The sequence below is a fragment of the Syngnathus typhle genome, linkage group LG5 (genome assembly GCF_033458585.1).
Source record: "Syngnathus typhle isolate RoL2023-S1 ecotype Sweden linkage group LG5, RoL_Styp_1.0, whole genome shotgun sequence".
NCBI classification, from domain to species: domain Eukaryota; kingdom Metazoa; phylum Chordata; class Actinopteri; order Syngnathiformes; family Syngnathidae; genus Syngnathus; species Syngnathus typhle.
The window spans coordinates 13,327,389-13,341,713 of record NC_083742.1 but is presented as its reverse complement, the minus strand read 5'-3'; the positions used below and the strand labels follow the sequence as shown (position 1 = coordinate 13,341,713).

Below are 14,325 nucleotides of genomic sequence, written 5' to 3'. Positions count from 1 at the left end.
TCACCACTGAGCAAGCCATGTAGAGTCTGGCAGATTGTGAACAAATCTTCAAAAAAGTGGCCAAGTGTGCTTGCTTCAAGCTGTTTGCCACTTGTTTTGTTTGACTGTAAAACTAATCCAACAGTAAAACAAAGAGAAGAAGACCAAAGTCCACTAATTTAATGCAAATATAATCCAGAGATGGGCAAACTAAACTACCATAGATATTATTGATACATTGGTAATTCTACACCTTCATAAAAATAACATTTTAACACTAACAGTGCGGCCATACATAAGACATAGCATATACTAACAATAATCAGATATATTATTCATGCTTTGCTAAAAGTGACTAATGACTGCATCTTAGTAGTTGTGAAGGTCTTCTTTACATTCCAATATCAAATCTACATTTACTACATCTCTATATCTATTATACTGCCCCATGGTGGTCAAGGTGTGCACATCAGAAGGAGAAGCTCAGTAGTAATTGAACTCAAGCAAGAATTGTTTCAAAAGCAGTTTCATTCTCTTAAATTCGGTCTTACTAAATTATAACTGTATGACAACCAGAAAAGTGGTACAAGCTGTGCGCTTGTCTTTTGACTCCGCTCCCGTATGGTTCCATCCACCCTTGACCAAAACGGAAAAGAATTTTCTGGCTGTTACCAGTGAGCCAAAGAAGAAGGAGGAGCAGGCCATAAATGAGATTGGCAGACAATGTGGCGGTCTGTTCAGCGCCAGGCAACAGGAAGGAAGGCCAAACTGCATTCACCGTGCAACCCAGAAATGTGACTTGCTTAGTGGCCAGTGGGGACCCTTATTGAAATTCAAAACTGAAAGAACATTTGCTCTGTCTAAATTCAAACCAAAAGAGGCAGGTGAAGGGTCTGTTTGTTTTTGATAATTTTAAGTCCATCTTGGAGAGGGTGGGAATGGAAAATAGCAGTAGAGCTACAAGAATAAAGCAAACGCTATTCCTAAATATATACATTTTTTTTTTTAAATCGAAAACATTTCACATTCTGTATTATTTTTGTTCTTTCAAATGAGTAATAGGGCCACACTGACGAGAAAAGAAAATAGTGGTCAATAACTACAAAACTAAATGTGTATGCAGTTATAGTCCTACAAGAATAAAATAGCGTGTTTATCAAGGGAAAACAAGAACATTGAAAAGAAAAAAGCTGTACTTCATGTATTGTTTGGGTTATTATGGAGCAATAATAAAAAAAAATCATGACTTTAGTATTAGAACAAAGTGGTCATTTTTGTAAATCAATTAATTGTGGATTATTGGAATAAGTGGGGTATTGACGTATGAAGAAGAGAAATGTTGCTATTTTAAGTGAAATGGGTTCTTGCATCTTTGCAGACAGCATCATTTGTTGTGGAGGGAGGGGCAGATTTCCACCACACTGATAAATTAATTTCATCAATTGCAAGTTAGCGGTAATGATAAACCATGATAGAGTGGATCAATACCGACTTGATTTTTTCATGCCTGACATATTGATTTCCTAAGACAGCATACTAGACTGAATCAGTACTGCTTCAATAACAACAATGCGGAGCCACGTACCTTCTTGCACAGCCTGGAATGGGTTGCTCCCATCCACGAATTCCACAGAGATTGTTATCTTCTCCGTCTCCAGGATCTCATTGTTCAGGTTGAGGTCAGCCACGGCGAGGCGGAAGACTTCGTCATCCTTCCGTGCAGTTTCGTCGAAGATGGCGCCTGTCGACAAAAAAGACGGCCATGATGAATCATTTGCTCACATATTTTTTCATGTTTTTTGTTTGGCATGTTCTATATAGTTGTTTAGGATTTACAGTACCAGAAAACAAAACCTTTTTTTTTCTTGTAGCCTTTAACTCTTTTTTTTATTTATTTTTTTATTTTTTTATTATACTTTTATTTTTGAAAAATAAACAGTTTTTTTGTAGCCTTTTTTTTTACTTGCGCAGAAAAATGCAGAGCCACAAAGTGTGTTAGACGACGCAGTGAAGTGCAATGAATAAAGAGTGCCTGTGCATGTGTGTGTGTGCGCCAGTGAAATTGACTGCGGGTTATATTAATAACCAGAAAGGTTACACTCACTGATTAAGTTGGCAAAGCTGTGCCTGTAATTGGTGTTGTATTGCTCAATGAGAAGAGTCTCACACTAGCATGGCAGAGCAAATTGCTCCCAAATTCCACAGAGGGTAGCAAGATAATGATTTTGGAGATGATAAATGAAGACAGTCCAAGATCTAGAGAAAAATAGATCACTTGAGTATGATGAAATCTTCAAGCAAGTCTTTATAATGCTTAGCTAGTAGCGAATCCATCCATGTTTGATGAAAACATGACTCAGCCAAAGACTGTTTGGTATCTGGTCATATAAGTGAAATTTCACAAAAAATATGCAAGACTAAATCACAGATGGAAGGGAGACAGGAGCCTATTGTGCCTAATTAATAAGACATTCATGCAATGAACATAGAATTTAACTATATTTAGAATTACCTATGGCTAGAAAGCGAAGCGGGGAGAGTCTCGGTCTTTCAAATGCATGGATACACAATGTTATCCATCTTGCTCCAAGTCAGCTAAGATAAGCCTCACCTAAATACCAACAATATTTACTTGTGTGGATCACCTACAACTGTAACTAAAAGATTTATACCAAATTGCTAACCCTCCATTAAATTCTATGTTCATTACTTTGAAATCTAAATATCCACGTGTTCAACCTGAAACGATCCACCGCATATCGACAACCTGATGCCGGGTCCTAATTCACTTTGCACTAAATTTAATTAACCTTCGGAAGGACACCTCAAGTATGAAATGCGACTGCCGTTTGAAGGCAGCAGTAAACTTCAAGCTAACTGCTGCTTCATCAGAAGTCCTCATGAAATATGCATCCTTCAATAATGGGAACCATCAGCGTTTGGCAACAGTCAACACCTTCACTCTGATTGAGCATTTGTTCTTTTAATAATAACAATGCAATATAGATGAGACAATGACGTGTGATAAACTTATGGCAAAATTGCTCGGACCGAGCTGTGTACCGACTCAGCCAAGTCGCACATAAGGCGAGAGCGGTCAATCGGCATTGTTTTGGACTGTGGGGGGAAACCGGAGTACCTGAAGGAAACCCACAGAGGCACGGGGAGAACACATAACTCCACAAAGGAAAGCCGGAGCTGCAATCAAACCCTGCAGCTCTGAACTGTAAGGAGACGTAATAACCAGTGCTCCACCGTGCCGCCTCGAAGTGTAATTCTCTCAACTTTATTATACAAAGTTAAACAAAGCGTCTAAATTGTTTTTGCAAAGAGGCATTGATCAAACGTCTTCTGCTGTTCAAATGTTTTGGTATTTCTTTCCCTTCTTTGTTTGTTCTTTGATAAGGCGCAAAAATATACACTAGTTTGTCCTTGAACAGCTTCAAAAGCACTTAGGATGCCGAAAGTGAAATTAAAAGCGACAAGGAAGGGGAGAGAGAGCAATGGTGGTCAATAGGAACGATGTGTTCTTGTTTTCTATGTGTATTAATTTACTGCCAACTGGAAACGTTTGTGCTCGTCGCTTCAATCACCACAACAACATTGAACGGCCAAATAATTTATAGATTAAGATCATTCAACAGATGATGGAACGATCATGAGCTGAGCTTTATGGACGAGTTGTATATTTGCGCGAAGGGATAGAATTCTCAAACTAAGGACGACATAATGGATTGGTTCAATAACTAATGTTATGGTTGCTAAATAAAGAAATGAAGGCATGGTAGGACTTCATTGTATAAACGGAAAATCCTTTATTTCATCCATCCATTTTCTATGGGTCACGTGACCTGAGATCCTATTCCAGCAGATTTCGTGAGAGGTTAGATAGAAACTGGACTAATGTCCAGCATGGCCAATTTACAATTTAAAGATGTCATTGAACCTATCCTAAATGTTTTGGGAATGTGGGAGGAAGCCCAAGCACATAAACATCTAAAACATTGATCCCAAATTTGGAAAGGTTGCAGAGAAGATGAAGTAAATGAACAAAACAGAGTAGAATAACAAGCTTGTATAGGTGTCAATTTCAATTGTCAAACTTAACATGTTTTCTTGCATAATAAAGAATCCACTTGTCGGCTCCTTGTTAAAAATACATCTTGTGCAATGTTCTGCATACATTTACTTTGCAATACATCACCATGTACAGTATATGCACGTCAAACGACAGTGAAAAAGCCAATACATCCCTCCGTGTATTAATCAAGAAATCCCCAAGGTAACCTGAGGAGTGCAAGTGAGAAATTTCTCCTTTGCCACCTCCTCACCTTCTTTCATTACAGTTTCCTACATTAATTCGCCCCATCGTTAAGGAGGCGAGTGGCCGGGAGAAAATTCCTGTCATAGTTCACTTGGCACCCTGAATCCTTTGTCGTGCTGTCACCATAGCTCCGCCAAGGTCGTTGCTATTGCTAGAATGTCTCTTTTTCAACCAAGCCGAAGAGCTCTGCTTCATTTGCACATTGCAAAGCACTAATGCTGATAGCCTTGCCTTTGCTTTCTTCCACTCAAATGAACTTTAGGTGGGTGGAGGCTCGGCGCAAAGTCCCGACCTCCCCCAGTAAACAGCTCAAACGCAATCTGAAAGTAACCAATTCACCTAAAGGCCGCTCGATATTCAGTCAGCCGGTGACAGGTCCACTTAAGAGTTGACAGCTTTGTTAGCAGTCATGTAGCCTAGCAATCAGTTGTGTAAAGACAGCAAGCCAGAAGATTCCTGGATGAAAGTAAGGCAGGCTACACGAAAAAATCATCCGATTTGGAGCCCTCTTCTGACCAAAGAATCGCTGATCTGAAATACAGGTCTGGAAAGTAGTAGCAACAGGTGCTTCTATTCCACTGGCAGGAAAATGAACTCATTGAGTATTTGTCATCTCTGTTTAAAAGAGTTTCAAGCCACTGCATGTATTGAATCCTGGCATTGTGCTCTCCCTAAAAGCACATATTTTCCATAAGAACTGTTTTGTCGAGCTTGGGATTTCTGCTTCGGCTCTCATTTTCATTCCTTCACTGTCACCTTGGCTCTACGAGTTAACCTTTTCTAAGATTTCTTTCTCCTCTCCTTTATTGCAGCCCACCTCCTAGGCTTCATTCGACTTTTCTGCTTCGTAGTTTTCTCTTACACGTATTCATTTTTCTCAAACAATCTTCCGCCAGGCCCCCAATTTCCTTGAACGGGTTTTGTTCCCCTCCTCCACCTACTCATCATCTTCCTTTTCTTCATTCTCCTCGCCTTTTTTCCCCTTTACACTGCACTCCAGCACATTTGCCTCACTTTCACACCGTTATTTACACAAGCATCATTCTCCTTCTGATTCTCCCTGCTCAAAAGCTCTTATACTCATTTCTTGCTGAAATGACTTGTGCTTATCCAGATAATCCAGAAATATAGAAGAATAAAAGTTAAAGTTAAGTTAGTTAAAGTCCCAATGATCGTCACACACACATCTGGGTGTGGTGAAATGTGTCCTCTGCATTTAACCCATCCCCATGTGATTTTAATCCATCCCCTGGGGGAGAGGGGAGCAGTGAGCAGCAGTGATGCCGCGCTCGGGAATCAGAAAGTGATGGGAAAAAGTGGGCAGGAACAAAAGGGATTCAAAACAAAACGTATTGTAATAAAAAAAATTGGAATCCGGCTGTCATGCATTATAGGCCAGACGGTTTAAGCACGAGTTTTTTTGTGTCTTTGAGCTCATTCTCCTGATTAATGATGAACATTTAGGAGGATTTGTCCTGAAATGCTGGTAAGAGGCCTGCAGATGTGCACACATCAAAACTGTCACATTACATTTCAGGGTAAGATGGAACTGGAGGATTTCCCCTGTGCATATGCATCTTCCCTTCACCATCCAAACTGTGTTCTTTTCTGTGGTTTACCATCCATCAGTTCATTTATCCATTCGAAACTACTTGTCCTTATTCTACAACCAAAGCTTATCCCAGGTAACTTTGTGCAAAAGGCGAGGTACACTGTGGTTTCCATGCCAGTTATTCAGAATACATTTTTACAACCATTCACATTCACAACTAAAGACTCAGAACTTTGTGGCATATGTGCTAACCACTTGACCATTTAAGGACGGAACTATAGAAAATATTTTGGTACATAACCAGACTGTTTACTTATCCTCTCAACCCATATTATTGCAGCCTTTCATCCATGACCCTCTTTTGTTACTCCCATCACCCTCTTGGTCTCCTCACTCTCTCTTGCCCTATGCACTTGTCCTTTCCACCCCGGTAAAAATCATCAAAGACTCTGGCGGATTCCCGACAGAAGCAGATCACTGTCTAAATAGGCATCCTCCCCGACCTTGAGGCAAGCAGCTGAAGCTGGGACTTAAGAGAAATACACTCAATGCTCGGCTTAGCGGGAAACACATTAATATACAGAGACTGTGCTCACAAAGAGAATCCTACATAACAAAAGAAACCCAAAAAGAAACTCCTACGCCCATGTAGGTATCGCTCATAATAAGACCGTCTGTACATAATAGGCAGCCGAGATGTGTTTGAAATATTGATATGATTAGGGAAAGCGATGACTAGATCAACATGGCATTTCAACCTCACGCCTCGCTCTCTCTAATTAACTTTGAGTTCCCAATTTGCGCCTTTCTCATCTGCCCACACAACCACACAGCAGTGCTGCCGAGTAGTTCTTCCGTCTTTGTCATCAGTAGCAAACTTTCAACACCATAGATTTCTATAGAAAAGGCTAGATGGCGGCGGCGGCGGCGGTCATAGTAGTCCGGTGGACAACCAGTCTGTTAAAAAGTCATAAAAAGCAGAATAAAACTCCATCTGCAAACTGATTAGTGGGAAGTTCTCATGAACCGTCGGAAAGTCCATTGAGGACCATGAGCTCCCCCCATTTTAAATATGGGTCAGGCAGTCTCGACAGGCTTCTAATGAATAGCGACATTTTATTAATTGTTCGTTGGTCATTATAAGGGCTTGACTGGCTCCTCCGTGAGCACATGATGATGGATTATGGTCATGACATTACTCAGCCGCTTTCATTGCATGAAAAATTATGCCAGTAATATCAAGGACAGTAATCTTATGCCTTATGTCTTACTTGGCAATACGCGAGTATCGTCTTCTCTGGGATTTGTTCAGAGCTTTGGGACTGTTGCTTTAAAGCAGCAGGGGAAAAGAATGCTCGATTCGCGGCAAGAGGCTGTTCACACTCATGGCGACTTGTGAAAATGGGGCTTTCAAGCATTTTTTTATGTGTCCAACAATTCACAGTGTCATGTCGGACCTCTTTGCCATTTAACAAGATTGAGGTTAGGGCAGTGGTGCAGAGGTTGCTACTGTGAACTTGTGAATGTGTGCCCTGGCTTTGTCATTTGATTTCAATTGGGAACTATTTGACAGAGGGTGGCAAGAGGTAGGTTGAATGTGTCTTCCACTATAAAATGGGTGCCGTTAATTTCTAGATTACTGCATACACCTCAAATCTGATTAGGTCTGCATCTTCACTCAGTTATCATCCATGTCAAATGACACAATCAGAAACAATTCAACATCTCTGACAATGTCAAACAGCCTATTTTGCTTTTCCTTTAACACCTGTTTAGTATTTGGTGGAGTCGATAATCGAGGGTTGGAGATAGAAGACATACTGGCACTGTATACTGAAGTTTGTAAAGATTGCAATTCATCAACATCTCTGTTGCCGAGTAGCTGCACGCTGAGACGGATCATCACCGCTGTGAGTGCAATTTATTTTCCCGCTCGTTTTTGTCTTGGGTTGTCGGATGGATGTGAATGTAATTCGAAGAGGAGTTGCTTGTACTTTGTATCTGCCATGTCTGAACGTGGACTTATAGTGCTAACCAGAGGAGCTCACATAACAGAAGCTTTTTACATGGAAGCATGAGGGTGCGGACACACACACGCACGCTCAAACACACGCGTACACGCCAAGTGGCTCTTACTTTATTAATCACCGCAGCGAGGTGGGTTGCCCCTCTGATTTCAACACCCACAGAGTAACATTTGGGAGCTGTAGGTAGCAGATTTCTCATCTATGTGGAGGCAAATCATTGACTAGCTCGCCTTATACAGCATGGAAGATAGAGTCGCTTCATATATCACGATATATAATATCGTGATATATGTATATAAAGATACAAGTCTGGATTTCCAGATTTCCACAACTGTGCCAATGTGCTATCCAGTCAGCCATGATAAAATATGATTTAAAATATCGCCAGTTCAGTTAAAAGATTTAATGGCGAGAGTTAGAACTCTGGAAACAAACATTCCATCTATTTAATCTTAATGGGAAGTTCTGTTTGGAAAGGCAATCAGTTCAATTTTGGAGACTCCACCGCACAATGGAAGCATTCGGCATTGTCAGATCAGGACCACATGCAAATTAGCTCAGAGGGTTTGCCATTTGGAATGCCAATCTGCTTTAACAATCTGTTTTCAGCCTTCCGGGATTTGGTATTCATATCATGGGGGCTTTGATTAAATCCTCGACATATTCCTCAAAAAGGAGCAACAGATTTAGACCAAATGGTCTCCCTTGAACTTATCTCATGAAGCGAGGTGGCAGTTAAAAGGAGTCAGTGCTAATGGCTCTACTGTACATCTTTCATCAGTTCTTCTTTATACTTGTGCTATTTTATATACTGCATATTAAGAGTACTAAATTTTACATATCATTGGCCACCAGTAGGCCTGCCTCCATTAAGAGGGAGACAAGCTGAAGGATGTCAAATTCCTCCTCAGTCTCTTCCATAAACCACCCAGTCCTGTTCTTCAAGCGTGTTCCAATTATTTTAACCCATCATCATCAGCAACCAAAATACTTTTGTATTCAAATTCCCTGTCCAGTGATGCAGAGTAGAGCATTCTGGCTGTGTTGCTTGTACTTTTCTACCTTAGTGATCATGCTACATACCTCGTACACAGCACAACAGCTGTTGTCTTCAATTATGGCTCGAGGAGATTTTGCTTGGAAGTCGTCGCGGGTCTACCGAGGAGGATTTTAGGAGAGTGACGACGAGGCGTACCAGGTAATACGTTGGAGTTAATGGGCCATGGTTCACATTCACACTCTGGCACACATCGCTTTCTCAGCAAAGTGGTTCCGGCCAAATGTATGAAAATAGGATTTATTTTGTGTTCTGTTTAATGGACCCACAAATGTGAGGTTTTCTCCAGCAAAAGAGAAGGATATACTGTTGGCCTTTGCAGAGGTTAGCTGCTGGATTTGACACCCATATTTCCTTGGAAACTACAGTAGTCAACCTAGAATATATTACATAAGGTGTTGCTTTTACATTCATATTTAAATCCTGAAAAGTTAAGCATGGAGAGTCTCTGTCTAAGTGCACGAGTGCAGTCAATAAATATCCCCATTTTCCACTTCTCACTTGTCCTCTCTCTTTATATCATAGGTAAAATGATCTTGTAAAAAGTCAGTTTTTTGATCCAAGAATAAATCAATTTCAAAATCGTTTCATACAGGTTAAGTTCATCAGTATCCCGGGAAACCATTTTTTTTTGTGTTTTTCTATAATAACTGCACAAAACTTTATACATAAAATGACACAGAGGTAAGGGACCATGGTTGTCCAATCCCGGTTGGATACAACAATCACTAATTATGAATTTGGCCAAGACATGTCATCTATGTCATCATCAACTGTAAACATGAATGGTGATCAGTTTTGATTCTACTTTAAACGGTAAAAAAAAAAAGTGGTTCTTTTTCAGTTTGCATTGTGACTTATCGCAACAGCTGCAAGCATTCAGAGCGCAGTCTTGAGGAAGAACTGATATGAGTCGGTATAACATCACTTTGCTGGATGGCTGAACTCATTGTGAGAAAATACAAGATTCAAGATTCAAGATTCAAGTCTATCATGCTCTCCACAATTGTGTGAACTTCTCATAACCCTTACTGCCACCCTCCTCCTTCAATTTTACCTTTTCCCATCCAAAGAAATGGCTTAATTTCTTTCCTCCGCTGACCTGACTTTACCCGGCAACCCAGCATCATTACATCTGAGTCAGTCTGATTTTGTGCCAGTTTTCCTCTTCTTCCTCTCTTCTGTATTTTCCTCAGCCTGTTCTCAACTCCTGGTCGCAACACAAAGATATAATAGATCGACATCTTTGTGATTATTGTAGATTAAAAAGGTCTGTAAAACTGGCTACGGGACTACGGGGAATCAATATAAAAGTCAAGGTAAGTAAAAATCAGGTTAACAGAGCTGCCATGTTAGCGCATTTTAATTTTACCATTAGCCTCTGATAACTGCCAGTAAAGTTGATATTTGTTTTTGAAGATGTGTCCACAGATTTGCACAGTAATTAATCCGTCTATTTTCTATTTGTCCTCACTAAGGTCACGGATGAGGCAAATCCGATCCCAAAGCAGGGTACAACTAAAACCGCTCACATCACGCATGGCACATACAGAAAAGCAGTTGCATTTATGGACAGTTTGGGAATGTGGAAGTGAGCCAAGTTATCCTGAGAAAACCCATGCAAGCACAGGGAGAATTTGCTAACTCCACACAGGAATGCCAAAACGGAGATTAGAACCCATATTCTCAGAACTGTGCTGCCCTGCACACTAATTAACAAGTGTAATTTAATTAGTGTGCAGTGATCAAGTGCTGCCTCTACCAGCTTTTGGTGGCGCCTGCACAGCTGGGTAACAAAAAGCTGTACGCTGCATTGGGTCCACAGAAGAAGGACGATGTCAGTAGTGGCTCATTTGCATAATACACAGCCATCCCCACAAAACAGGCCAATTTCAGCTAGACTTAAACTGTTGATTATTATTTTAATGAAGCCTGATTCAGACAGGTTCTTAAAACACGTGGGAACTCCAATTCGGAGAATGATGAGCTCAATGCGTGTCTTCCATGAAGACAGTGCCCATCCTTACAGGATGAGTCAGCGGAGCTTCCAGATGTGTGACGGATGTTGCTAAGGCCCTTGGCGCTATTTTTAGCATCATGCGCACACCCGCGCGCATTCAGGAAAAAAAAAATGTCTATCTACGCAGAAGACAACACACGCTCACAAATGGGTTTCCCAGATTGCCACATGGCGGTTGAAGGACAAACAGAGCCAGTGACTCAGAGAACGGGGTAGCCCAAATTCTGGAGACCCTCGTGGGATTTTGTAACAGCTGCAACTTTTTTTAGTTTCTGTTCACAATGAAAGAGTGAGCAAGGTGAAGCCGGGTGAAATAATTAGTCAGTGTGTTTAACTGCACTGGAAAGCAAAGAAGGAAGAGAGTCAACGTGAGGACAAGAGCAGTTCATTCCACGACAGGCTGAGATAAAAGTTCCAATTAGCGCGCGTTGCACAGCGAAGACGGCAAGGCGGAAAAAAAAAAATGTTCTTGTCAAGATTGGGAATATTTCAAACTCACGAGGAAATGTTTAGAGTTTTAGAAACTCTGAGAAGGGGGAGGGGAAAAAAAGGTCAGTGGATATAGAAAGCATTTTCGACTGTGGACAACCACGCGTGTGAAAACAATCACAGAATGCCAGAACAGTCTTAACCATGTCAATTTTCAACCCACTTCAGAATTGAAAAATGGAATTTCACTATGGATCAAATTTCAGATTAAATCTAAGGAGAAACTAAAAATGGCATTTGGCCAAATATTCGTAATCAACTCCACTTATAATGATGATGATTTTCCACGGTATAAGTAACTCAAAATCTCAAAAAAGGTGCTGCCCGATTGCCCCACAACTTTTTTTTGAATGGTAAGGTACTATTCATTCATTTTCAGTTGCCGGTTTGGTCACAAGATATCAAAATATGAACAAATCAGAGAAGACTGTTAAAATCAGATTAACAAATTCAATTCATCTTGAGCATCCATAATCAAATCATCTCAGTCTGGCATGATATATTCCTTCCTAACCCCTCTGCAGTTCTTGAATTTACAGGTTAACTCTGTAAACCAACAAACGTTCATAGAAACTCCTTCTCTGCCTTCTAACCGGCAGAAACAAAGCAAATGTCAAAGCTTCCTCGCATCAGTATGTGTTCTGAACGTCTTCGACTGTGCTCGTGCGCTCTCGAAACCTCGGGCACAAAATATCCCAGATGATGCTTCACAAAGCCCCAAAACATTTAAAAAGTAGAAGGTAGCCCTTTTTTTTTATTTCCTTACTGCACTGCAGCAAAACAGAGAGGTAGAGATAGAGAGACAGACAGAAAACCAGACAGACAGACAGACAGCGACAGCGACAGCAACAGAGACAGAGACAGAGACAGAGACAGAGACAGAGACAGAGACAGAGACAGAGACAGAGACAGAGACAGAGACAGAGACAGAGACAGAGACAGAGACAGAGACAGAGACAGAGACAGAGACAGAGACAGAGACAGAGACAGACAGACAGCGGGAGACAGAGAGAAAGAGAGCGCTGGTGTAAAGAGAGTGACCCAGTTAGGGAAAATTTAAATAGGGATTCCATTTAAAGGGCCACATTAATTGGAGCAGATGCCTTCTCAATTATTAAGAGGCCTCCAAGGGTGTTAGCACGGGCTAAATTTATCCCGTGCGGCTTTGACTGGGCTTGTCCGATCTCATACAGCATCTGCAGACAAAAAAAAAAAGCATGGTGTTTCATACACCAGCATATACACGTCACGGCCACTGAGCCTCACACTTGAAGAGGAAAGCTGAGGTCATGCTTTTCGTAAAAGGAAAAAAAAAAAAAATAGCCTACAAATTGTCCCAAGAGAAAAATCAGTCCAAATTAAAATCTCCAAAGGAAGGCCAAACCTCAGTGGCTCTGTGTACTCTGGTGCCATCCATTTCAGCCTTAATGGCCTCCTAGTTTCCACAGACATGTAGTAAAATGTACCAGCAGCCAGGAAAATAGTCCCATGGGGGTGAAACACTCAAGTCTTGAAGGGGGTAGGGAAGCTAAAGAAACAGTTAGGAGGTACTTCAGCGATGTTTCATAAATTTATTAATAATCTCCCTCCTCTTCTCCTGCATCATGACAAAAAGACAGAAAATCTTCAGGGACTCATGATAGAAATGACAGTCGTCTCGACTGGAGGCGCAAAAATGATGAGGCCATTCCATTGGAATAGGAGATGAGGAGTCAGAGTATGTGATTAATTTAGTGTCTCGATGCAATGAGCTGCTTAAAAATAAATACATCATTCCCAAAAATATATCAAAAGTACTTTCTGGACATTTGAGGCAGGCAATGGCCTGAGATGCGGATCATTTTTTTGAGGTCAGCAAAGCGATCACATTTCCATCGAAACCAGCTGAACCCCTGATTTGCCCTTTTGCGTCACCACTCGCTAACCAGTTCTACAATCCCCAAGGATCTTCAACAGTTGATCATTTGTGTCACGTTATGCTACTACATGAGAATAACAGGTAGATTTACCAAAATGACTCGGTGCATTTTCAGGATGTGTCATTTCGTATTGCTCGTGTCTGTTCTCATATAAAAGACGCCGAGGGGGCATCCGAGCGTATCATGTGCCAATTACGGTGGCACAAGTCCCTCTAGGCCACTCTCACTGAGGTCTAAAATAACTGCCCGGAGGCGTTACGAAGGCGGCCGCTAACAGGATCCAGGCTTCCATCTAAATTAATTGGAAGTGAAACCAAAAGGCACTTTCCTTGGCGACATAAAAACCGTATGCTTGGAAAATGACTCTGATGGCTTTAAATAAATGTTTTTGTTGTGTGTTTTTTAATGCCAAATTAAGTACGGACTAACAATATCAGATTTATAATTTAATGATTGATATGTTCTAACACACCGTATATCTATGCTTTCATAGTGATTTTGACTCGCCATGCATGTTTTCTCAAGATTGAAAGGACGTCTCAACTGGCATTTTTTATGATGTAAACCAAATTAAAAAAAATGCCTCCATCAGCAAACCGTGCTAATCACTATTGCTTATACTAGGGGGCAAAAGAAACATGTATGAATGAAAGTATGTATATAAAGCACCACTCAAACTGTCAACTGATTCATGCATACAAAATATATATACGTATATAAATAATCAAATAATAAATTTACATAACTAATAAGTAATTTATGTCTCCTTTAAAAGAAAGGGTTAGGGGTTAGTTCTGGCAGCAAATGGAGATACTGATTAAAAGCATGCAAGTTATTCTACATGTTTTCATTGGTTATTTGAGAACATACCATAAACGGGACATGTTCAGAAAGTCATAAGGTGAAGATATTCTACAAGGTTTTCATCAAACATCCCTGAGCTATTTCAAGTATCCCC

General features: G+C 40.7%; 1 protein-coding gene across 6 annotated transcripts in view; it reads right to left on the bottom strand.

The window, feature by feature from the left end:
• Window positions 1-14,325, bottom strand: part of grid2 (glutamate receptor, ionotropic, delta 2) — a 257,463-nt gene that overhangs the window by 204,996 nt on the left and 38,142 nt on the right. For all 6 annotated transcript variants that reach the window (XM_061278264.1, XM_061278269.1, XM_061278266.1 and 3 more), the window contains one exon: window positions 1,565-1,720. In XM_061278264.1, the coding sequence (XP_061134248.1) occupies window positions 1,565-1,720 (156 nt within the window). The remainder of the gene's footprint in view (window positions 1-1,564; window positions 1,721-14,325) is intronic.